General features: G+C 52.9%; 2 protein-coding genes across 9 annotated transcripts in view; both read left to right on the forward strand.

Annotated features, from left to right (window-relative positions):
• Positions 1-6,939, forward strand: part of BTRC (beta-transducin repeat containing E3 ubiquitin protein ligase) — a 108,911-nt gene extending 101,972 nt beyond the window's left edge. For all 8 annotated transcript variants that reach the window (XM_021397532.1, XM_021397535.1, XM_021397534.1 and 5 more), the window contains 4 exons: positions 1,608-1,718; positions 2,331-2,409; positions 5,408-5,601; positions 6,596-6,939. In XM_021397532.1, coding sequence (XP_021253207.1) covers positions 1,608-1,718; positions 2,331-2,409; positions 5,408-5,569 — 352 coding nt within the window. In that variant the 3' untranslated portion in view covers positions 5,570-5,601; positions 6,596-6,939. The remainder of the gene's footprint in view (positions 1-1,607; positions 1,719-2,330; positions 2,410-5,407; positions 5,602-6,595) is intronic.
• LOC110399218 (solute carrier family 2, facilitated glucose transporter member 5-like) lies at positions 7,095-19,848 on the forward strand. Its single transcript, XM_021397540.1, has 13 exons — positions 7,095-14,656; positions 14,954-15,052; positions 15,233-15,393; positions 15,459-15,583; positions 15,686-15,831; positions 15,977-16,109; positions 16,330-16,517; positions 16,599-16,709; positions 16,992-17,093; positions 17,361-17,436; positions 17,939-18,066; positions 18,165-18,343; positions 18,466-19,848. Exons 1-13 carry the CDS (start codon positions 14,555-14,557, stop codon positions 18,611-18,613), a joined length of 1,698 nt encoding a protein of 565 aa, XP_021253215.1. The 5' UTR covers positions 7,095-14,554; the 3' UTR covers positions 18,614-19,848.

Raw genomic sequence — 25,517 nt, forward strand, 5'->3', positions numbered from 1 at the left:
CATCTTCTGCTCCTCTTTGGCCTCAGATTTGTGGCACCAGGTGACATGGTTTAGTGGCCATGGTGGTGATGGGTTGATGGTTGGACTCTGATCTTGGAGGTCTTTTCCAACCTTAATGATTCTATGATAAACTGACCCTTTCCCAGTACAGTTATATAGAAAGAGTTCTGTTCATTTCTCGGTCTTCCAGAGTGAGAGCAGCTTGTTGTGGCAGGATGGATGAAATGATTATCCACCATCCTTGTGCACACACGCACTGGGTCTGGATTATTCCCTGGGGGACCCCAGGATTGAAGTATGTGGGGACGATTTCTCTCTCTCTTAGATTCTCAAGGAAAAGTGACCTGACCCCACAGTAGCTGTGCTTCTTTGTGTGGTGTCACCCGGACAAATTCCATGAACCATGGAACCTCACTGCCATGAAGTCCCTGTCAGTCTGAACTCTAATTGAACGAGGGTTCAGGAACATCTGTGACTGCTTTTTCTCAGCTGTGTGGCAGAGCCTCAGCAGATACTGTTATTGAAAGATTCCATTTGCTGTGAACCAAGTGTATCTCATCCGGAGGTGGAACACCTGTAGATAATACATGTCAAGAATTTCAGTTCTTGTCGGCAGATAATTTTTCTTTATCTGTTCTAATTGGGAATCCCCTCAAATGGCTGACAAAAGTATCGAAAGCAAATAGGCTTATTTCTTAAAACTGTTACAAGCATTTCTTAACTATTTTTCAGTGTAGTATCTAAGTGTAAAATTTAATTCATTTTTAATTATTCTCCATACTGTATATCCATCACAAAGCCCCAAACTCTGCAATATTTACAGTTAAAAAAGTAGAACGTCGCTGGGACTCTTACTGGAATACTGTGTCCAGGTTTTAGTGGCAAAACTTGAAAAAAAAAAACAGTAGAATCGGGTAGCAGGGAGCCACAGAAATTATCTGAGCACAAGAAGAAAATGCATTACAAATAAATAAACGCAGAGTGCCCATTTTAGCTTATGCATAAGTTACCTTGATTACAGAACAAATACACCTTCAGTGGGAGAAAACGACAAATATAAAGGGCTTGTTAGTTCTTGTACTTTTCACCACTGTATCCACAATTCATCTGCCGTTAGTCTCCAAATCAGAAATAGGCATGTGGGGGCATAGGAGGGGTGTGTGCCTTGTGAAGGTGCTTTTACCTTTGGAACAAGGTTCCAGGAGGACTGGTAAGTCTCCCTCTCTTAACATCTTCAAATCAAAGCAGGATACTTTTACAAAAAGCTGACTTAAGTGAAATAAAGTCATGAGGCTCCCCATGAAGATAACTGGGAGATATCCTGTATCTTGTGTTAATAGAGAAGTAGATGGTGGGCATGGCTGATCTTAAAATGTTTGGGTATCTGAATAATTTCCTATGCGATACCGTAACGTAACAGGGTCATGTTGAAAAACATACATCAATTGAACTGCAGGAAAAGGAGTGATGAATAGTGTGTTTCTTCTTTGTTGTTCTATCATAAACTTCATTTCCTAGTTTTCATTAACAACAAACCAAGACCAAACGTTTCCTTGAAATAATCAGAAGCGCAGCAATTCTCAGTGCTTCCTCCTGATCTCTTCCAGGCTGTGGGATATCGAGTGTGGGGCATGTTTGCGAGTACTGGAAGGCCACGAAGAGCTGGTGCGATGCATCCGCTTTGACAACAAGAGGATAGTCAGCGGGGCATACGACGGGTGAGGCTGGTTAATGCCTTGCATCCTCCTGTCTTTCTCAGTGTCTCACATCCCACTTAGCCGGATCTTCCTTATAAAAATTACATCCCTTGTCTGTCATATCAAGAGGTCCTTTTCACGGCCAGTAAGTCAGGATGATTCTACAAAGTACACCTGTTTTTTCTTTTTTAAAAAGTCAGTGTGATTTGATGCGTGTGGTCCATTTCTTTAGCTCATAAGAATATCAGACAGACTTGATCTGAAACATCTTCTAGCTCAACCATTGGTAAGAACAACGTTTCCCTTCTCTGGTTGTTTTCTCATCCATTTGCCGCTAGAGACGAGTGTGCATTACCCCTCCTGTATGTTTCTGTTAGTTATTATTGCCTGCTTTTGTATGTTTTACTTTGTTGACAGTGTATTCTTTTCTCCCTTTAAGCTCTATGAGCTTTACAAAGGAGAAGTGCAAGAACCACATTTCAGGAGCAGAAGGATTTCTGTAGTTTTCCATGAGCTGCTGTATCAGCTAAGCTGTGCTAACAGCTTTTTTTTTTTTTTTTTTTTTTTTTCTGTGAGCACTTGATCTTTTCTTTTTAACAGAGCCATGGTGTTTCTCTGTTTTTTCACTTCTAGGAAAATTAAGGTATGGGATCTGGTGGCTGCTTTGGACCCCCGTGCCCCAGCGGGGACCCTCTGCTTACGAACCCTTGTGGTAAGAGTTTTGGGTAGGGGTGGTGGAGGAAGCAGGAAAATGTTCTTGCTCAGGGCTGCCTTGAGCCATGGAAATTCAAGTCAGTTTAGCACCAGCCTGCAGGATCTATAAGTCATTTCTAGGGGCCTGATTTCTTGATTTGAAGTTAAGAACGAAGTCATTTTTGAAACTTGCCCTTGGAATTCATGTGTTTGTTGGTGGCTTTACTTTGTGTGTACCTATTGCTGTGAGTCACTGACAGGGAATTTCTTCAAGAAAAGCAGTAAGGGGAAAAAATGCAAAAGCAACCTTTTCATTGCATTTCACTGGCTTGTGTGTGTTTAAGGAGAGAAAGGCTGCGGACTGGAACAGACATCGAGATTGCCTCATCCTTAAACAGTGACTTCCAGTGCTCTCCAGTGATATTTAGTGCAGTTCTGATGACAGTGTGATAAAAATGTCATTGCATGAGTGTTCGCAGCACCCACCGTTACGCTTAACAGTGGCTCTGTACTAGTCTTAGAATGATGCAGGAAGGTTGTGGCAAAAATGCCAGTGCACCCAAGGCCATGGGATGGTTCCTATAAGCATTCCTCTATCATGTTCGCAGTTTCTACTGCGATAGACTTAGCCTGGGGTTACAGAAAGATTTTGGTCCAGTGCTAAATCCACACTGAAAAAGAAGTGATGAGTTACTATTTTCTTTTAGAAAACAAATTTTTGGATGATGTTGGAGTCGATATACATCAGATCTTTTCCTGCTCTTGCTGACCTTCACTCTCATCTCCTGCCCGAACTGCTACTGTTGCTGCAGATTTCACTAAAGTATTTTACTTCACATTTTGCACAGACTTTGAGGGTTCACAGGCAGAAAGTCATTAAGTCGCACCAGGTCTTTTCCAGTCCTGTATTTGGACCATAAGTTGCAGAGTAGGAGTCAGTGAGAGCCTTGGATGCCTGCAGGTACTGTGCTGAAAAACCTCCTTGGTAGCCAAAGAGAACTACAAATAGTTTCATGGCTGAAATCCAGAAAACCCTTTTGTCATCAGCCACCCAGCTGCAAACTGTGGAACAACTCTGTGCCCATGAACACGTATCCCGAGAGTCCAAGACTTCAGCGTGATATTAGTAGTGTTTCTGCTCCAGCCCGAGACAAATGTATGCCTAGTAACCTGTAGACTTAATTTAACCGGTGTGATTTCCTCTGCATTTTCCAGCAGTGGACAGCCAAAGTGCCCCAACTAATTGTATTATAAATCAGAAGCGGTGGGATGGAAACACTGTAGGAATCTCAACACATGGATACTCATAAATCCCTGTTTGATAGCAACGGAGGAGGCCAGAAGAGGAGGGGCAGAGGAGGCTGTCGTAGTGCTTTTAGGGTTTTTCATGTTTATGACAACAGGGCGTCCTTATACCCGCTTACCCATGGTTGTTTTTTTTTTTCCCTCTCATCTCTCGGCCTCCAAAATTAAACCTGGCTGCACAATGAACATCGTGAGTCTCCCGCTGCTCGTGTTCAATTTTCAAACAGTAGGAGGAAAGTGCACAGATAACAAATGCTCGCTGCATGCCAGGTCCCTCCCGTTAGCTGGAACAGCGGCCACACGACTTTCACAGAAGCTTTCCAGGCACAGAATAAGCAAACAGCACAACTTTCCTTCCGAGCTGTAGGGCCCAGCTCCCTGTGGACCCAGCTTAGAGTGTGCGTCCTGCTTGTCATCACTGCAGCAGCGCTGGGGAGGGGGTGCCTGGAACTTCTAGGGCAGCCTTACTTAGCCTACAGTGGCTGGGAGAAAAAATAAAAAAAAAGGGCTTTTCAAAGGAGTTTGTAGAAATACTTCTCTCTTGGTGCCTCTGTTAAGGGTCCCTCAGTGGATCTGGCTATTGTAGTGATACTTCTTTAGCAAGAACTGCTTTACTTCGCTGATACAATACAGAATCTGGAAACACATTTCTTATTTGGTGAGAAGATCAGGAAGGTCCCAATGATTGGGCTTCTAAAAAAATTGTCATAAAAATAAAAAAAATCTGATTTTGGAGGGCGTGTGGTTAATTTAGAGCTTCAGAGACTCCCTTTAAGGCAGCTGTTCTGTTCTCTCCACGCTTTCAAACCAGGCTGTACTTTCAGAGTCTTGTGCCATAAGACACAGACTTCCCTTTTAGTAGCTAACAATTCTCTTTTGTCCAAATATTTGAAAAAGCTGTAATATGCTTCGAAGCATTTTTTTTTTCCCGACCCTAGGCCACAGGGAACCACAGAGAAATGTATATTGCAGAGAGGGGCCTTGTCCCACTTGCATGGTGTCAGTTCCCTTCTTCCTGAGGAGGCTGTTCCTTGCTCCTGTGGCAGTAAGCACCAAGAGAAAGCAGCCGGCGCAAAGGGGAAAGCGTAGTGGGTTTGCTTTGTGATATTCAGGATCTTTCTGTTACCTCCTGTTAATTACGATCTGAACTCTTGCCAAATCGTCATGCCATTTCCACTCAGCCTCAGAGCAGAATGCAAGCTGCCTATAAAGAATGCCCTTTCTAGTTCATATTTTTAGAACTGCTTAAGAGGAATTATTACTGTGTCACTGGACTTTACAACAGGCTCCTTAGTGTCCTCCAGCATTAAGCTTTTCCCTCTTGAGCAGTAGCATTGGTGCCAAGCCTTGAGTGCAAAATCCTAATCCTCCTGTAACCTACTGCATCTGGGAACGCCGTAATTTCAGGAGGGAGCCAACAAACAAGGGAGGCATTGCTCCCATCAGCCTCACAAGGCTGCCTTGTATGGTGGAGGGAGCTTGGTTTGTTCTGCACAGTGCATTAATAGGGACCGAAGAAGTAATAAGATAAATGTAATGTAAAATTCCTTGCGAGCCAAGAACACAGTTATGGCAAACTTGTTTCACCGAGGGTGGTTTAGTTATGCGATGTGATGGGATGGACAATGTGTCATATGGGGTTTACTGACTGAGAAATAAATATAATACTAGGATTTGTGAATTAACATGCCGTGTCTTCCACTTCCATTTAGGAGCATTCTGGAAGAGTTTTTCGACTTCAGTTTGACGAGTTCCAGATTGTCAGCAGCTCACACGATGACACCATCCTCATCTGGGATTTTCTGAATGACCCAGCTGCCCAAGCAGAATCCACTCGTTCCCCGTCCAGAACATACACCTACATCTCAAGATAAATAACACTACACTGTACCTCACACTCGCACAGGTAAAAATAATCTCAGAGATGACACTGGATGTAATGTGAGCATGCTGCTTGAATACTTAGCTGGGTTCATCTGTATTTCTCATCTTGATTGGACAGTAACTGCAACATCCTGTAAAAGGACAGGAATGGTTCTGTTGCCTTAAAAGAAGGTCTTTATCCTAGGATTTGTGGCATGTGGTGCCTGTGAGTTCCCCTGAAGAACTCCTCCACTGTCCATCATCATCAATAATTAAATCAGCTATTACTGCTGTCTAGAAGGAAGAAGGGTTTCTGCAGAGCGAGTAAAGCAGCTGCTGCCTAACAAGGGGATGCAGATGGCCTGACCCTGGGCAGTTGTCACCAGGCAGGAGTGTTTTGCCAAGAGGCGTCAGCTTTATTCCCTCCTGCTGAAGTGGTGACCATTCTTCTCGCTCTGCAGCAAGCTGATTCAAAAGAACCATTTGGCTAGGGGAGGAGGCACTGAGGCACAAGACCAGGCAAATTAAATCGAGATGCATCAATGTGCAAAATAATTTACTGACTGGGCCTAGCACTCCTTTCTGCTACAACGTGGCTGTAAATTGCTCATGTCAGAGGCTGAGTGGTTTGCTTGTCACCTTACCCCTTTGTCTTGGCCAGCACAATGTGGGGAGGAAATAGTGTTTCTTAAGTTTGGATCAGTTGCAGAGTGGATTTGATGTCTATGATCAGAGTGGCATGGCATGATTGCCCACTGTGATGGGTACCACTGCTGTTAGTTGTTTGAGAAAAAAGGCAGATGAGCTGACAGGCTTCTGCAGAGGGTGTTCACAGTGACATTTTTCCACGAAAATGCTCTGCTCTGGAGCACATCTTATATCCTGTTTGATGAGTAAATACGCAGTGATGCACCAGGGCTGTCACATCAGCTACCTTGATTTTCTCAAACACTCTGATCAGTAAGACATTCTTTTCAATCATTAAAAGGCTTAGTACAAATGGGTTTCGTTTGGTTTCTTCTGTTTTTTGTTCTCAGGACTCATTTAAGCTGCAGTATTTAAATTATCTGCCAATGCCAGGACAAAAGAACTATCCACGTAACCAATACTTGCTGAAGAGAGAGGCTCTCAGACTTGTTTCTGGAACAAAGTTGGCATGCGGTTGATCTCAGACAGGGTCTACTCAGCGTGGCTGACTGCTAAAGTGCTGCTATATCAGAAGATGACTTTTATCTTTCGTGAACTATTAACATTTTTAAACCTTCCCATCCCTTTCCTCCCTCATCCCCATTTTCCTGCTCACTCCCCTTCCCTTTACCCTGTTTGGTTTCCCTCCAAACCCGGTCACAGATGTCCTGTGAATATATTTAAGGTGTTGCCAGAATGTGTTGCTTTGCTGTTAAGCAGAAGACTTACAGCCACAGTGCACCCTGCTGGGAGAGTCACCTTGGGGTGGGAGGGCATGTGGGGAGGAGGCTGCTACTCTGCGACTGAAATCCATCTCCATTGCTGGGCCTTTGTAAAAGCATTCAGCTCAGAAGAGTTATGGAAACACTTACATAGCCAGACCTCACCCCCCCCCACCCACTGCAGCTTTTGGCTGTTCTGACTATTTTTTTGGAGAGAGGACCCTTGAAATTTGACTACGATGAGCCAAATCCATCTCTTTTCTCTCCTGCCTGCTCTGCTATCCCTCTGAAAGCTGGATGTGCATTGTAGTCTCCTTTAACATCTGCTTGGCTGGGGAATGCTATTCAGTGGAAAGTTCAGCTCTCCTCTGTCAAAGTCCCAAGCATGAGGGACTGGGGCTGATGTCCAGTTCCCCGCATCCCGGTGCAGCGTTTTCTGAGGGCAGTATTTCACTAACAAAGGGATCGTTTGTGCAAAGGACAATCTAACCCCTGCTGTTCTTCCTGAAGGCACTGTGTTGCTGATGGCTTAGGAATCATTCCCTGTGCTGGGTGAGGTTTGAGGCTGGGGTGAGGAGGGGAGCTGGATATGCCCCTGTCCTTCCATCCAAAGGCGCAGTCCCCTGGTGATGGCAGGTGGGTAGCGGTGGCCGTGAGCTCAGCCGGTAAGGTTAGCAGTTCTGCAGCATTTCTGGGGCTGGCCTTGCTAGAAACCCTTAGGACGGAGGGATAGGATCGCCTCTGTGTGTGCTTCTCTAACCTGTGTGCATGCTGCATTGCGGTTTAGGGACACAGGATGATTAGTCCCTTTGCTGGTAGCTGAGCTGGATCTTTGCTCTCTAGCTGAGCCTTTTGCAAATTGCTGTTGTTTAGAAGATAAAAATAGCCCTGGAGGGGAGGGACGTGTGAAACAATTCTGCACGTCTCTGAACTAGACAGAGGTCTGGTGTGACATGGCTCTTTTTACAGAGCTGAAAGAAATTGCAGCGGGCCTGCAACTGGATCAGGAAAGGGTGTAAATCGGTCCCTGGCCATTCCAGACTGTGTTCACATCTTGAATAATCCCCACTGCCTCAGTGGCGAGGTGCTCCAGTCCTGCAGTGGGAAATCAGGGTCCTTTGTCTTTGGGCTGGAAGGGCTTTAAGCAGGCTTTGTAACACCCTTTAAACTTGGAACTTGGCGGATGGGACATTTTATTCAGCTGTTCTCATCAGTTTCGCTTTGCTAGGGAAGCAGTTGCGTTGTTTCTAATTGCTTGGGATGTGCTTTTTCCACCAATGAAGTTTTGCAAGGAGCTGGGCCAGGGGCCCCCAAAGAGCAGCCCAGAGGGCTTAAATTGTTTTGGCGACAGCCAAGACGGACAAGATGGCAGCAGATGTATGGAGGAATGGAAAGCAGATGCTTGGGGAGCACCTGGTGTGGTTCCTGAAGCGCATGAGCAGCAGTGCTGAGCACCCAGCTCCTGTATTTTCATTGAGCCTGGAGTCCGCATCAGTTCAGAAGAGCAGCTCAGAGCATGTGATGACACTCCTGTTTTCTGTTTGAACTATTGCTGTAAAAAGAGTCTCACGGGTTAGCTCTACTCTGCTCAGGTAGCACTGACAGTATGACTTACCTCTGCAGAGTCCTCAATGTTCTGGATCACAATAATAAGTTCATCTGCAACTAATTTTGACACTACTTTTGAGTCTAAGAAGGTTGCTCTGGATTTCAGGCAGTTACACATATCAGGCACACTGCAGTCCCAAAGCAAAACTGACAGGGGAGCAGAGAGCATCAAAGTTTACATCCCAGCCTTCTCTCAGTTGAAGTTCTGAGTCTTATTCTTAATCCTACTTGCACACAGTTCATCTAAGTTCAGTTATTACAAGGTCTGCAGCATGGTTACGTATCAGTAGGGGATAAACCTTGGCTTCGGATCTAACAGTCACTTTCCTCAGCTTGTCTGGACATCCTCTGTCTTTTACTTTTAGATTACTGTAGAAAGCAGTGATCTGTTACTCCAGCCTCTGACGGCTGCAGAACTTCCTAATATATTAGTTGCGTCTCTGTGGGTAACGCCTGCAGAGGTGTGTTTTATTTTACTAGCTGCAAAAGTCTGGGAGAACCAGAAGACTGGCTGGCCAGGCACAGAGAGCACACCATTGCTGATTGCCGTGGTTGTCATAGCCCTGCTGCACCACGCTGCTATGCTGTAACTTCTAAGCACTGCTGGGTATTTCAAGTGGTACTGTAGTTCAAACTCTGCTGCCTAGAGCTGTTTAAGGTACAGTTTGTGAGCAACAGCTGAACTCCATTTTTTGGCAAACATAGGAACGGTGTCTCCCCTTCAAGAAGGGGCTGTGTTTGGGTACTTCGCACAGAACTGCAGGAGGGTGAGGATTCTTAACCCATTCCCGAGTTGTACACATTTTCTGATAGCTAGGGAGGAAACTGAAGTGAACTGATCTAACTTGAACTTGAAGCTGCCACAGGCTGGCACTTGGTGGTGTTCATTGTGCACCTGGGGAGGAGCAATCTGGTAAGTGTATCTCCCAGAGTCAGAGGAGAGTGGCTTTTTCAAACTTCCCCCCTTAGAATACGTGCGCGCGTGTGTGAGAGTGCAAGAGTCGCTGTGAGAGAGGTTTCAGTGTGAACTGAATGGGTAATCCCTCAGCCAGGTTGGAGTAATTGCAGAGCTTATGATGAAAAGAGCTAGCACCTCCCTGCGGAAAGGAGATAAAAGGGGCTCGAGGTGTCTGTGGGCTTTAAGTGTTGCACATCACTTTGAAATGAAGTGAAATACCTCTGCTGCATAGAGATCATCACTTCTCCCACAAGCAGGGAGCTCGCATAGCCTTCCCCTTGGACTGCGGGATCCAAGAACTGCAGGTGTGGGACATCCAGAGCGGGACAATCCCTGTAGCCACACCGTCTCCTGCTTGTGACTCCTTTGGCAATAGGACACCGTTTTGCTGCAAATATTTCTCATCCTCAGAGGCATTCAGCTTGCTTTAAAATATGCAAATAGAAAATGGCATGAAGGAATTTGCAGCGAGAGAACTTGTGCGGCTGTCTCCTCCCCATTAACCTTCAGGGACACACACGTCCGCTACTGGAAGGGAAGGATGCAGGTGACAAGTTGAGAAGCCTGATCATCAGAAACGTTGAAATGCTTTACACTTGTTCCTAAACTGGAAGCTGACTCGGACCACCATGCTCCACCTAACCTGCCACCTGCTCCTGCTCCAAAGGATCCTTTTTTCTTTTAATTTTTTTTTTTTAAACAACACTGAAAAAACTGGAGACTACCATGTGCGTTCCTCTGCCCCAGGTATGTTCCCTGCCCCTGCCACGCGCTCCTTCCTCAGTCTGAGCAGGGCTCCAGGCTTGGCTCTCAACTTCTCAGCATCCTGGCTCTGATGGGGCAGCACGCCTCCAGCGTGGGCTCTGAGAGCACCTTCCTTTTGCACCCTTAGGTCTGACTGTTGTGGCTGATGCAGTCAGTGTTTGTGCTGAGGCACGGCACTAGCAGCTCTCCGTGGTGAGAGATGGCAGGAGAGGAGCCCCAGCTTTCCTGCTGCAGGCTTGGGGGAGGAGAGGAGGAGACGACCGTGTGGCTAAAGACTAGGAGGGAAGTGTGGGGATGGAGATGGAGCTCTGCAGGAATAGGGGCAGCACTGCTAACAGGGTTATTTGGTGTACTTGGCTCACAAGGATGAAAGTTACTGTGAGGACATCAGAAGTGCCAAGAGGTCATCAAGTAATGCCTGCAGCGATGGGTGGGTCCGTTGGTGCCCACCTTTATCTTGCACTGGGGGCACAGGGTGAGAGGTCTGAACTGCAGTGACCAAGAGAAGGACTTGGCTGGGTCTCCCAGTGGCATGCATGATGCACTGACGTGCTGAGCCTTGCCCTGCTGCTGTTCCCCCAGGAGCAATAACGGCTTCCCAGAAGGAAGGGGAACAGCAGGAGACCCAGCTGTCCCTGGAGAGGTCTCCATATGAAATCCCTCCTTCTTCCTGCCAGCAAATCCCACGGGACTGATTGGCATGAGGGCCACGGTCTTTGTCCCCACATTTAATACCAAAACAGAAGCGGCAGGTCCCAGGGCCACGTTCCTTCTGCCCATCCCCAGCTGTGGGCTGGGAGGGGTGGTTGCCTGCTGAGGCTGAGATTTGGTTCCCCTCCTTTCCCCCTCACTCCTGTCTTTTAATGAGCTGTAGCCTAACTCCTGGCACGTTCCCAGAGCTTCTCTCCCATGGTGAGCCTCGATACACAGCCAGAATAAATCATCCTTTGTCTTGTCAGAAAATTCTCCCCGTGACTTTGTGCTTGTTCCCAAAGACCGCTGGGCTTCCCTGCTTGTCCCGTGGATATCCCACAGGAGTTGTCACCACTGGTTAATCCTCGGTGACGTTAAACTGATACTCCGAAAATCAGAGGGATGCTGATGTGCATGGATGTACGAGCCCTTAATGTATGGCAACCGACTGCTGGATGGGTCCCTTTTGTAGTGGCTGGTCCCCCCAAAAGTTGTCCTGCGCTACATCCCTGCTCAGACTGAGGGCTGGGGGGGGAAAGGACGTGGCTTCTCCAGAGTTTTCGGTTTGTTAGTCTGCTATATTTGTTATCTGGATTCTTAAGTAATGAGTGCTTTGAATTTTGTGATTATGTTACGGTGATGTGTAGTTAATGTACTAATGTTCACTTGAGCTAGGGTCATGGTAACAGTGTGGTTTGTTTTTTTTTTTTTTAACTGTTCAGAAAATAACTTAAATACAAGTACAAAGGTTAAGCTGTGAACCTCTCCTGTTTTCCTTTTGGGATGAAGGACAGTGTTGGACTGTCCCGGCTGTGCCCTGCACTTGGACAGCACGAACCTCCCTGCCCCAACGCCTGCCTGGGGGCTGCTCCCAGGGCCCGTGCCCATGCTCTGGAAGGCAGAAAGAGAGGAAAAAGAAACACCACCGCCACTTTTTCCTAAAACCACAGTATACTTTTTAATTAACAAACTCCATTGAATGGCTGATGGCCTCTAGCTGGGGCGAATGAGTCTGCCCTGTAAGTCAGAGTGGATGTGACGCATCAAGCCACAACCATCTTGCCTATTAAACTATAAAGACTTTGTGCTTTTCTGGGTATTCTTGCAAGATCCTGGTAGGAGAAGCACAAATTTGTTTTATAAGCTAATCAGAATCCTGCTGTTCAATAATGAGTGAGTAATTGACATATCGCGGCACCGCCATGCGACACGATGGCTGGGGATGCTGAAACGCTGACGATTCGAACACGAGCACCCTTGGCCTCAGAATACCTTCCTCTTAAAAACGCTCTGTGGATGGCAACCTCAGATCTTCCCATTTTACTTAACAGCCCCTTTTGAAACAAAGGCGACTGCGGTTTTAAGATCCCGGCTCCCAGGGTGGGCAGAAAACAAACACGCGCCGCGCGCCCGCTGCCACTCTCCCTGCTGGCTCCATTCTTGGGAACCAGCAGGGGATGGAGATTGCGAACCTCCCGCTTTCTGCGGGGCTGGGAGTCCTGTCACCTCCAATCCCCGTCTCTCCTTGTGACAGCATTCCCAGCAGCCGGGTGCTTTGTTCGGCGAGGGTTGGGTTTTTAATACGTACATCATCTCTTTACACTGCTTAATCCTCTGCTGTTCCTATCCTGCTCTATCCCTAGCCAGCCCTTCCTCTCCTTCCCTTTGATGCCCAAAGACAAGGGTCGTCGAATCACAGAGTGGTCGGGCTGGAAGGAACCCCAAAATGGGAGAATCACAGAATGGTTGGGTTGTAAGGGACCCCAAAATGGGAGAATCACAGAGTGGTCGGGCTGGAAGGGAGCCCAAAGACCATCCAGTTCCAACCCATCGGAGTGGGCTGGAGAACTCTTCCCAGCAACTCTGCCTTCACATCCAGGAACCCAGGACCTGAAGCTCTCTCCTCTCTGAGACAGAAAAGCAATCTCCATTGTAAATTTCCGCAGGAGCAGAGTGAGTACCAGGCAGCTTATCTTAAATAGATTCAGTGCTTAATTACCCTTTCCTTTTAAAAATGTGTGCCTTATTTCCACTTCAAATGAAGGAGGGAAGTAATGTTTGCCATATCTCCAAATTAACAGCGTTTGATCAACCCACGGCTTTAAAATGAAATCTTCTGGTGGTGGTTTCGTTTTTTCTTTCTTTTTTTTCCCCAATTTTATATGCACACTTTAATAAGGTGTTTTGGGGGGAGAGGGAAATTGGTCAGCGTCAGCATGCTGGGCTAATTAATGGGGTTCTTACACAGAACGCACCGGGTTGGTGGGAGCCTTGTGGCTGCTGGGGAGGTTTGCTGAGCAAACAGCAGCAGTGGGGCTGCTGTGCCAGGGACTGCTGGGATTGGAGGAGGAAAACCTGGGCGTGGAAGGGCCCTGTGCAGGCACATGGCCTTCCTGCAGTGGGAGAGCACCCAGATAAGGAGCTGTCTGCGAGCGGTCCTGCAGGGGTGACAGTGGGAGGGAATGGGACGGGTTGGGGTCTTGCTGCTGCTTTCCCCCCAGAGCACACAGGGCCAGGGAGCCCCTGCATGGAGGAGAGGAGGACTGGGGCCATCGGTAAGTGGCAGCGCTGAGCTCCCTCCCAGCACGGAGCAGCGAGGGTTTCTCGCCAGCACTTGTCCCCATCACATCGTGTGCCTCCAATTAACCCAGCTCCCCAGTGGCCCTTAATTGTCACCCCAGGCTTCCTCCTCGCCCCCATCCCTCCTTGCCATGTGGCCCTCACCCGCGCATCCGCCAAAGCTCTCCCGACAGCTGCTGGGGATCAGCGACAGTAACCCAGACTTACTCCTAAATCCAGGCACCCCTGGCAGCATCCTTGTCCTTCTGCACTGGGAACAGAGCCCCCAGAGCCCCAGAGCTCTGTGCGGGTCAATGCCCCAGTGGAGACATGGGGAAACTGAGGCAGAGAGAGGCGCAGGGGCTCTCGGAGTTGCCTCTTGTCCTTGGAACATCATAGCAGGGCTCAGGGAGTCCCATGTGGAGGGACCTGTCCCGCGGTGGGGCCAGCCAGCCTGGCCTGTCCCTTTTAAGCCTTCAGAGCTGTTGCCAGCCTGGCTTAGTGGGGTCCCCATCCTTTCGACTGGCTGTTCGGCAAATTAAGAGCTTGCTATTAGGCTGCTAATTAAAGGCACTTCATTAGCAGCAGGGGAGGCAGCTCCTGGCCGCAGCAAAATTGGATTCCTCTGAGCTGCCATGAGCCGCATCTATACTCTCTGGGGCTGGGGGCTGCACCCTGGGGTTGGGGCTCTGCCTCCCCTGGTCTCGACAAGGGCAGATGCCCCCATTCATCGGGACATGTGGGTCGCAAGCCCTCCTATCCCCATCACAGCAGGTGGGCTGTAGCTTCCCCACAGCCCCATGTAGTGGTGGGGGGCTGATGGAGGTGCTGGGAGATGTGGGCCTCCCCTTCATCCCTCTGCCTCCAGTCCCGAGGAGCCCCATTGAGGCGGGGAGGGCTCTGGACTCCTCCTCCACCCTCTCTGGAGCCTCCAATGAGCCCCGGGGACAACACCCAGGCTGCCTTCCCTTCTTTCCCTTCCCCTTCCCTCCTTCCATCTCAAAATGGGAGGGAAGAGCCAGGCACTGGGGCTGCTTTCCTCCCCTCCTCCTCATCCTCCGACCGACGAGAAGGGGACCCCGCAGCCCAGCAGGGACATCGGTGGGGTGAGTGTTGGGTGGGCAGGGGGCTGGGCTGGGGGACTGTCCCATCTCCATTCCCCACATGCCTCATGGTGTGTAACACCCTCCACAGTTCCTGGCTCGGGATTCCTGGTGGGTTTAGTGAGGATTTGGTGTGCGTGAGCCGGGAGCTGCTGAGTGCTATGGATCTGGCTACTGGGCTCAGGGAGGGGGCTTGGGGAGAGATGAGGTTCGCAAGGCTGGGGTTTGGGTCTGGGGGACTCTCTGGGGTTGGGGTCTGTGCCTGGGGCAGGGCTCTTTTAATGCCCTCCTCTCCCCCAGCGCCTCACCTGCCCCCTGCTCTCCGTCACCCTCCTGGTGTCCTTTGGCTCTTCCATGCTCTATGGCTACAACCTGGCTGTGGTGAACTCTCCGGCAGCGGTAAGGGATGGCACAGCCCCACGGGGATCTGCATCCCTCCACTGAGGTGGTGGGACCCCTACCCCTGCCCCACAGCAAAATGCTGGCTCTTCCTTCAGGCTGTGCCCCAGGGCTGGCTGTGATGCTGTTAGCCCCCCGCCTTTCTCCTCTCCAGTCAGTGCCCATCTCTCTGCCCCACAGCACATAAAGGCCTTCTACAACGCCACGTGGTCCCAGCGCTATGGGCACGGGCTGCCCCCTGGGTCCCTCACCCTCCTCTACTCCCTGACCATCTCCATCTTTGCTCTGGGCGGGCTGGGTGGATCTTTGCTCGTGGGGACGCTGGTGACACGCTACGGCAGGTAAGGGGGTGGCACGGGGCAGATGGGGCCATAGGGGCTGCCCCACTGCTGTGTGTGCCCCATAGGCATGGCATGCTGGGATGCAGCGCTCTGCTCGTCCTCCTGGCTGGTGGCCTCATGGCCTTCAGCCGGCAGCTGGCGGCCCCCGAGATGGTGATCGTCGGCCGTGCCATCACCGGGCTGCACTCAGGTGGGTGGAGAAGACCCTAACCCTAACCATGAGAGGGTCCGGGCGTTGTCTGTGTGGCCCGCTCCCTGCCCACGGCTGGGTCCTGCTGTCCCCGCCTCCCAGGTATCTGTCTCAGTGTGGTGCCCCTCTACCTGGGAGAAATTGCCCCCAAGAACCTGCGGGGATTCCTTGGCCTTCTGCCCAGCATCTTCATCTGCCTGGGGGTGTTCTGTGCGCAGGTGCTGGGGCTGCCCGAGCTGCTGGGCCAGGTGAGAGGGATGGGATGTCCCCCAGTGGGATATCACCCAACGGGATGCCCCCAGTGGGATGCCCCTCGATGGGACATACCCCTCCTGCCCTGCCAGGCCCTGCGCTGCTCTTTCCATGACATGTCTCCATCTCCACTCCTCTCAGGACAGGTACTGGCCCCTGTTCCTAGCGGTGGTGGCCATCCCTGCCTCCCTCCAGCTCCTGCTGCTGCACTGCTTCCCCGAGAGCCCGCGGTTCCTGCTGATAGAGAGGAACGACGTCTGTGGGGCCACTGAGGGTGAGGGTTGTCCTGGGGTGGAACTGTCTGCGGGTGTGCATCCTCCCACACCACCCTGACAGCCCACATACCCTGTACGACCCAGACCTTCTCTCCCACCCAACTGTCCGATAGCATTTCCCTGGTACACATCACCACGGTTGGGTTGGCTCCCAGGGATGTGCAGCCCCACGTGTCCCCCGTGCCATGTCTATGAGCACCCACCCACCTGCCCCCGCAGCGCTGCGCCGGTTTCTGGGGACACCCGACGTGCAGGAGGTGCTGGAGGAGATGAAGGAGGAGCAGCAGTCCCTCTCCTCGGTGCAGACAGTGTCTGTCCAGCAGCTGCTGCGGGACCGCTCGGTGCGCTGGCAGACCCTCTCAGTGGCGGTGGTGAACGTGGGCATGCAGCTCTCGGGGATCGATGCTGTGAGTCCTGGTCCTGAAACCGCATTCTGCAGGGACACAGAGCTCTGTGCCCCTGCTCACACTGAGTCCCCTCCCCGGCAGATCTGGTTTTACACCAACACCATCTTCCAGAACGCGGGGATCCCCGAATCCCAGATCCCATATGTCACCGTGGGCACCGGCGCCATTGAAGTTGTTGCGGGACTGATTGGGGTGAGTGAGGGATGGACAGACAGACAGACCTTGGCCCCAGCACCACTGAGCCGTGTGGCAGATAGACCCTATATATCATCTGTGCCACCCTCTGCTGGGGAGCAGAGGGGATGGCAGGAAATGGGGTTGAGAAGGCTCAATTTTATGACATACATCTGAATGAGGATGGAGAGGTGCCACCAGGAGCACCCCATGCCTGCATCTGGACCTGGACCCAAGGGGTGCCCTCGTCCCCATAGCGGGGTCCCCATTGTTCCCTTGCTTTCTGCTCTCCCCTGGCAGTGCTTCACCATCGAGAAGCTGGGCCGGCGGCCCCTCATCATCACCGGGTTCTGTGCCATGGGCACCTGCCTGGCGGGCATCACCGGCTGCCTGCTGCTGCAGGTAGGGTTGGGACTTTGCCATCCCATGGGCCTTGGGTGCCTTCATGAGGTTCCAAGCCTGGGCAACCCTTAATGAGGGCTGGGTGGTGAAGGGATGAATCATAGACGCATAGAATCATGAAGGCTGGAAAAGATCACAGAGATCACCAAGTCCAACTGTCAACATACCAGCGGATGGGATGGGCTCTACCTGAGCTGGCTCAGCTTTGCCCCAAACCACCCATGTCTCCTCTGTACTGGTGTCCCACCACCCCATGTCCCACCACAGACTGCCCTGCCCTGGATGCGCTACGTCGCCGTTGCCTGCGTGGTGGGCATCATCGCTGGGTTCTGCATGGGGCCAGGTGGGTCTGGGGGCTGTGGGGCCGGGGGTGGGGCCGGGGGACAGCACGGAGCTGGGTGCTCCAGACCTGAGGCGCAGAACCTGCACTGCTTTACCCAGTTGATGTATTAGCAGAGCCCTTAGCAGATCTATAATTCATCCTCAGCCCAGACTTTATTCACTGTAATTACATCTTTAATTAGGATTTTAATGGCTCATTGTTCACAAACAATGATGAATAGGACTTTTATAACAAAAATATACATATCTCTATTCTGGGCGAGCTGTGAGTAAGAGTCCATGGGGGGCTCCACTCCTCCCGGAGTTATTATCACCTCTGTTTGCTTGTTCATTTCCTTCCTTGGAGCACCTCTCACGAGGATGACTTGGGCATCCCCATCTGCAGCACTGGGACCCCAGGCACAGCACCAGGGCTGAAGCTTCCTGGTCCAGTACCCATCCCATTGTCCCAAAGGGCCATGACATCCCGGTCCCCTGCCACTGACCCATCCATCCCCGCGCAGCTGGTGTCCCTTTCCTGATGACGGCCGAGCTCTTCACGCAGTCCCACCGCTCTGCTGCCTACGTCCTGGGGGGGTCTCTCAATTGGCTCTGCAACTTCACCATCGGCTTCGTCTTCCCTTTCCTGCAGGTAATGGCCTTGAGTTGGGCACTGGGGTGGGCATGACCCCTCCACTCCCCCAGGAGCCAAGACCCGCTGCCCCAAGCCTGCTTTCTCCTTGTCCCCAGATGTCAACCGGTGCCTTTTCCTATTTGGTTTTCTGCGGGGTCTGCCTGCTGGTGGCCCTCTATGTCTACCTCATCGTCCCTGAGACCAAGAACAGGACCTTCATGGAGATCAGCCATGTCTTCACCACCTGCCAACCCCTGTCCCCACTGCGCCGCAGGGGGATGCTGAGGCTCTGTGGGTACGGGGCCATGGAGAGCAGCCGGGAGGGCTTGGGGCACAGCCTGCCCTGAGCCGCACGTAGTGCTGGTAGGGGAGCAGGGGACAATGGTGGGTCTCGCTGGACGTCTTGTCAACCCAGAGCGTGATGATGCGCATGGGAACAGTGGCTGGTCCATATGGATCACTAGTGCCTGGTCCTAACACCATGGGAGCAGAGATCACGGCCCCTCAGCACCCTCCACGTCCCCCTCCCGACTCGGCTGCTCTCGGCAGCAGAACAGAGCGGTAAATATGTGCTGCATTACATATGTATAATGGAGTGTAAATAACCCCAAAAAGTGCATTGTAAATAGACTCCAAGTTTATCCTTTATTAATGAGGCACTGAGTGCCCTGCTGTTTTAGAGCAGCGAGACTTTCATAATATCAAAACCTAAATTACACTTGTGTCTCTCATTCCCAGCAAACGACAGCATCATTTCAGGCCTCTTTGCCACTGGTATTTATTTATTCTGGTATTTATTTATCTCTCCCTCTCGGCGTGCTGGGCAGCCTGGGAGATGCCCTGTGCCCTTCCCATGGGAAGCAGTGACCCCTAGACCCCTGCGTGCCGGTGTGACCCATGAGCCCTGCTGTTGCCTGATAGAATAATTGAGGTCAAAAAAGACCTCTAACATCGTTGAGTCCAACCATCCACTGACCACCAATACTGCCCACTAAGCTGGGGCCAGGGCACAAGTTGCCCAGGGAGGTGGTGGGTGGAGTCACCCACAGCCACAGAAACACCCAAGGTCAGGCTGGACGGGCTCAGAGCACCTGGTGGAGCTGTAGGTGTCCCTGATCAGTGCAGGGGAGTGGGACCAGACGGCTTTGAAGGGTCCTTTCCAACTCAAACGATTTGGTGGTTCTACAGTACTCATGGGATGGGGGAGGTAGAGGGCTCCAGTGCCGCCCATACCCACCAAAAGGGTTCAGCCATGCTCAGAGGGGACTGAGGATGAGGATGACACAGCGATGCTGAGGAGAAGGCTTTGAAAAAATCAGAGGTGTTACAAAGAAGTGACTTTGATACCATGAGGGTGCTCATGACCTTGGTAAGGCTTGCGGAAGCAAAGATGGAGGTGATCTTCACCGTGTGCCTCCCCATGGTGTGCCCGGTGCTGAGGGAAGGGGCACTTGGGCAGAGAGGGGAGCAGAGATTTGTTTCGTTCTAAACCATAACGTTTCCTTGGATCCAGCACTCCCCGACCAACCTCTCCAAAAGACGTATCTTTAAAGGATGAGCTATTGGGAAAATATAAATATATACTGAAGCGTGTTTCCCTATAGAAAGAGAAGGAAGGATCCTGTACGGGCGGAGCGGGTCGGTGCCGGGGCGCTCGGGGCGTGGGGTGCGTGCCGGCAGATGGCACTGCCGGGATTTATGGCTGCAGCAAGCTGCCTCTCGGAGAGCACTCATGTAGGAGATGTCCTATTATATGGGCAGTTGACTTTAATAGTCATTGTGTGCTTAAAGCACAGCAAAACAACAGTGGGAAAAAGAAAAAAAAAAAAAAGAGAAAAAAAAAAAGAAATCCCCACTCCACTCGGCTGGCCCTTTCCCCCCCCCAGCCCTGCTAGTCTATTTGTACAGTAAATTAAAAATATGAATCACTTCTCTCTACTGCCTCCCCAAACACTCATCCTGTCAGGCGCTGTGTTGTCTTCATTTGTATTACCTTAATTTAATGTTAATTATGTTCTTCATTTACAAAGAACACGCGTCCGCACTCCCCGCCGGGGGATTTTCCACACTCGCGCTCTCTGCAGAGCGGGATGTTCTGCGGGGACGCTCCGTGCCCCCCACCCCTATTGCTGCTATTGCCTCTCGATTTATGGAAGTGCATCCCCGCCACCGTGCCCAAGTCGTGTCCCACCCCCCCACCCCCCCGATAAATCCTTCCTAAGAGGAGGTCGGCCCATGGAGGGCAGTGATTTACAGCGGAGAGGTGGGAGCGCGCTGGGGACGCAGCGCCGTGTGCCTCAGTTTCCCCATCGGCTGCTGGGGAAACCTCAAACTCCCAACCTGGGGTAGAGTGGGACGTCCTGGGCTGCGTCCCCTTCCCTGTGGGGAACACCCACCCAAAGCCCCCAGATGCCTCGCAGAGGTATTAGAAATACAGCTATTAAATTAAAAACCCACTCAAAGCTTCTTGTTCTCCGCTATTACCAAAGGACAGAAAAGAACTGAAAATGACAGCCCCCCCAGCCATTAAAACCCATGATCCCAAGCACCACCCCTGCCCCCCAGTTTCCATGGAAACAGCCAAAAATTGGGGGGCAAAGCCTTGAGCACCCCCAACCACAAATTATCGGGCAGCCCCGAGGCTGGGGGCAGGTCCCTGATGGGGGGACACGGGGGTTCCCCTCCCTCCCTCCACTCCATGAGGCTGAGGCTGCTCACTTCATCATACCAGTGCCCCCAGTGAGCCCGGGGACAAAACCCTTGGGGTGGGACGTGGGGGGGACCATCCCACTTATCCCCTCCCCTCTTACCAACGACCTTTCTGCTGATTCCCAGCCCCAGATATCCTCTAAATGAGATCCAGGAGATGCTGCGTCCTCCAGCAGAAAGCCACGGCCACGTCCCCATGCAGTGACATGCTCGTGCCAACATTTTAATTAATGACAATGGCTCTTTTTTTTTCTCTCTCTCTCTTTTTTTTTTCCTTCTTTTTTCCTTTTTTTTTCCTTTTTTTTTTTTTTTTTTTTTTTTTTTTTTTTCCCTCTCTCCCCCATAAGCGCTTTAATGCGTGCGCGCAGCCCGGCCGATCCCCACAGCCACGGAAATATTAGGTTGACGGATGTGGTCTGTCGCCAGCGCTCCCTCCGCGGGTCCGCCTGTCAGCCCGCCGATGATGACATTAACACGGGAAGAAAGTGATGACAAATGCCCGTTATCAGGGAACGAGGCCTGTGACAAATCGCACGGCGCCTCGCGAGCAGCCCCATTACGCTGTAATAAAAAAAGATGGATGGCTCCGCGCACCGGGGCCCCGCGCTAATGCGATTTCACCCGGTCTCTCCGGGTTCTAATTAAGGCAGAAAACGGAGAATGAGCAGGAGGGTCGTCCCCCCCACCTCCCCCCCGGCCCCAAATCCCCCCGTGGCTGTGGGTGCTGGCTCTTGGGTGTCCCAGTGGTGTCTCCTTGGAGCGTCCCAATGGTGTTCCCTTGGCGTGTCCCCATAGTGAGCCCTTGGGATGTCCCAGTGGTGTACCCTTGGAGACTCCCAATGGTGTTCCTTTGGGGTGTTCCCATGGCGAACCCTTGAGGTGTTCCAATGGTGTCCCCTTGGCATGTCCCAGTGGAGTCCCCTCGGAGCGTCCCAATGGTGTCCCCTGTGGATGTTCCAGTGTTGTTCCTTTGGGGTGTTCCAGTGGTGTCCTCTTGGGGTGTCTCAGTGGTGAACCCTTGGGAGCAGGGTGGGGGGTCCTGCTGCATCTCCTGTGTGTTGCTCCAGCTTTGCAGAGCACGAGAAATGGGGAGCAGAACAATGCTGTCCATTGGAAAGCACTACAAGTGCCCATGCAGACACTGGCAGAGACCACAACAGAAGAAGCCTGGTGGCACCAAAATGACCCCACTGCAGTACCAGGCACAGCAGCAAGACCTTCCTGCCGTGGGCATTGCTCCCTAGGAGTAGAAAGTGCCTTCAACCACCCGTGCTCCAGGGGCTGTACTGTTCCAGCATGGCACCCATGGCCGTGTATTGGCTCCTGCTGCTGGAATGGCAAGGGTTGAGAGAGGGAGCTGGGGAGGCTGCAGGAGGGCTTGGGGGTGGCAGCTGGGATTGATGTCCCCAGGGCACTGCCCCATGGCCTGGCCTGCCCAAGGAAGGCAAACTGGGCTGATTGCAGGAATAATTGCAGAGTTCTGCACCCCAGAGCTCAGCAGGAGGTGGGGGGAGCAGAGCAGGGGGCATTTCAGGTTCTGCTGTACCTGCACCAGGTCCTCCTGCTCCCTGGGGACGCGCTGCTCTGCTGCTGATGGTCACAGAGCCACCCGGGTCCCCCTGCTGTGATGAGCATCCTTCCAGGCTCAGTGCTGCCGGCTCAGGACCCCACTGCGGGCAAAACTGGAGGAGGGGACAGGGATAGGCCCAGGAGCTGGGCTGTGGGCACGGGCTGAGCCCGCCCCCGGCTCGGGGTCACTGTGCCATCGCAACCCACCTCGCACCCCTCCATCCCATTCCGCCATCCCCACGACAAGGAGCAGGCTGCACGGAGCCGGGGGCTGCCCCCACCTCAGGCACCCCCAGCGCTGCCCTTACCCGGTCCTCCAGCTCCCTCTGCTGCCTGTCCCCTCACTTCTCCCTTTATTTCTGCCTCCTTTCCCGACGAGTGGCGCGGGATCCCCATCCTCTCTCCCTCCCAGCCCACTTGCGCGGCGCTGGCCCCGTGGCTGGGGCTGGCTGCGGGGCAGGACGGGGCTGCGAGCCCAGCCCTACAGCAGCAGCCGGCGGGGAGCCCGGCCCCAAAGCCGGGTGTTTGCAAACCGCTCCTTCCCGCGTTTGGGATTGATTTTTTTCCCTCTCCGCTCCCAGCGTCAGCAGCCCAGGAGCTGCCGGGCTGTTTCTTTTCTCCGACTCGACACAAGCAGGGAAATGATCGGCAAGCAACGCGGCTCCCATCCGAGGGGACGGGAGCGCCTGCCTCCCCTTTCCCGTGATGACGGGAGCCGAGTTACGGCTCTGCCGGAGAGACAGCGCCTCTGTGAGCGCCGCACTTTGTGCCGTTGTGCGGCCCGACGAGAGCGCACGGATCGCGGGGCAGGAGGAGACCCAGAGCCACAGCCCCGGGGCGGGGGGGTTGTGTGGCCTCAGACTTCGTGGCGCTGCGGAGTGAAGGTCCCCACAGCCGGGTGGTGCAAGCTAGACATGGCACCAATATTTGGTGCCAAACAAGGCTGCTTTGGGGGGCATCTCTCTGTATCTTCGTGCTCCTCGGAAACCGGGACGCTGGTTTGGCACCCAGTGAAAGCCCACGGAGTGAACAGCCCCGAGAAATGCAAGGAAGAGGGAAACGGAGGCACGGAGCAGCAGTGCAGCAAATGGAGACCTCTGGGGTTTGATCCGGGGCTTCGGGACCGGACCTTCTGGAAGGGCTTGGGACCATCCCCTCCCAGCCTCAAGCACAGGGATGAGACTTCTCTGAGCGATGTAATTTGCTCTGGGTGCATTTTCTCCCAAAAACGGGTGAGGGAAGGGCTGGCTGGGTGGTAGCTGAGCTCAGCCTGGTGCCCTGCATCTCCCCTCCTCCACGAGCATCCCAGCAGTAGAGAGGGTATCTCACCGCCGTGGGGACACAGCGGACACAGGGGCCGTGTGGGACCCCCAAAAGCCAATCCTATAGGCTGGGGGGGCACAGCCGCCCCATCCACAGGAGCTGCTCCAGCAGAGCAGGGGTGCGCTGGGCACACAGCTGCTGCCCCTCCGCCCCGGGACACCCCGCAGGGTTCCCCCCGCCCACCCCAGCTGCACCCCAGCAGCCTTTCCCTCGCGCTCCACGCCGTGCCGACGCCGCCCGGCCATCAATAGCGCTCGGTTAATTAATTTGATGGGAACAGCAGGGACCGCACTTTGCATTTAGTGAACTTCTGAGAACTTCCAACCTCATCTTCATAATTGGCCTCATAAATTTGAGGAAAGAGAGAAATCAGCAAAGCTGGAGGAGCGAGGGAGGGCGGGAGAGGCCCAGCACGCGGGTGGGCAGGCGCGCGAGCAGTGACTCTATTTGGTGTCCTTATTTAATTTTATTGCACAGATCCATCTTCGCCCGCCCCCTCCCTGCCTGGCCCTCTCTCTCCCGCTCTCCCTGCTGGGTTCACCTAATCATGATAAATTCATATTCATTTCCCTGCCTGCCCCGGCGGGGGGAGCAGCTCCGCTCCGTTCTCCCGGCCGCGCTGCCATTAGCAAGTATTTACTCGTGAATATGAAGCGGCACCATCAGGAGCCCAAAGGGCCCCTTTGCCCCCCTCTGCCTCCATCCCCACCGTAGGACCGGCACAAGGGATGAGGTGTCCTCCCCATGGGGTAGGGAACAGGGTGGGAAGAGCTGCCCTAATGCTGCGACTCAGAGCGGCTTTTTCTTCCTTTTACCCTCGGGGGCAGAGAGAGCTGCTGGGGGGACAAGAATTGCCTGAGCCCCCCGTCTGTGCCCGCACTGGGGGCACACGGGGCAGCAGTGGGAGCAAGGGGCTCTGTGGCAGGAGCTCAGCACCCATCCTGGCTCCCCGGCTTCCCACTCAGTCTCTTAAAGTGCTGCTGTGTTTGGGTTTATTTTTAATTTTCAGGATGATCGGACTCACAGCCAGGGAGGGCAGGAAGGGGGAAAGCACTGAAGCCCTTTCCTGGGGTGCAGGAACCAGTCAGCACCCCCACAGAGATGCCTAAAGTGGCCTCTGCTCACCCTGTCGGCACCCATCCTGAGGGCTCAGCACCCACAGCCATCCAGCCCCTCCCAGGCACCCCAGGAGCTCTGTCCGGGCCCTGAGCCTTGTGCCTTCTTCTGTGTGACATTAGAAGAGGCAGAAGCTGTGCTGGGGACACGTAGTGGCCAGCTCCTGCTCTGCTGCACAGGCAGAAGAGCGATTCCAGAGCCACACCTAGCTTTGGGGAATGCCAGACTGGAGGTAACCCCTACCTTGGGGTCTGCAAGTAATTCAGAAGATGCAGAGTGGGATTAGGGGCACACAGCTGCTCTTTCCCCTCCACGCAGAGGAGGCACTGCCCAGCCCAGCGCTCACAGCAGGCAGCATGATCCAGCCACAGGTGCTGCACTGCTTGGCCCAGGACAAGGGGGAGGTGGGAGCCTGTGGCACCCAGAAGCGTCACTTCTGGCCCCTGGCAGAGCAGTCGTGCTCCTTCCCTGCTGCATCTGCAGAAGAAATGGCCCCATCCTTGGACCGTGCAGCTGCGGCTGCTGCTGGCCACGGGAGGGCTCTCTGCCCCCTCTAGAGCTCCTGGGCAGGGAGTTGAGGGGTGGGAAGGGAGGGACAGACACAAGCCCCCTCCCTCACAGCGCAGGAGGCTGGCAGGAGTTCTCTGTGTCCCCAAAAAAGTTGAATCTCCCAAAGAGCCCAGGGAACAGTCCCACTCTGAGCAGCCCCAGTCCTCCCCCTTAGTAAAAGCACGCACAGCCAGGCCAGAGCT

This window comes from Numida meleagris, chromosome 5 (genome assembly GCF_002078875.1).
Source record: "Numida meleagris isolate 19003 breed g44 Domestic line chromosome 5, NumMel1.0, whole genome shotgun sequence".
NCBI classification, from domain to species: domain Eukaryota; kingdom Metazoa; phylum Chordata; class Aves; order Galliformes; family Numididae; genus Numida; species Numida meleagris.

What these genes read in the sequence shown, in the direction of transcription:
- LOC110399218 (XM_021397540.1), top strand. Translation starts at nt 14,555, where the DNA reads ATGGGAGGGAAGAGCCAGGCACTGGGGCTGCTTTCCTCCCCTCCTCCT. An exon ending in CCAGCAGGGACATCGGTGGG is followed by an intron (nt 14,657 to 14,953) that starts GTGAGTGTTGGG and finishes CCTCTCCCCCAG; the next exon opens with CGCCTCACCTGCCCCCTGCT. An exon ending in CATCACCGGGCTGCACTCAG is followed by an intron (nt 15,584 to 15,685) that starts GTGGGTGGAGAA and finishes CCCGCCTCCCAG; the next exon opens with GTATCTGTCTCAGTGTGGTG.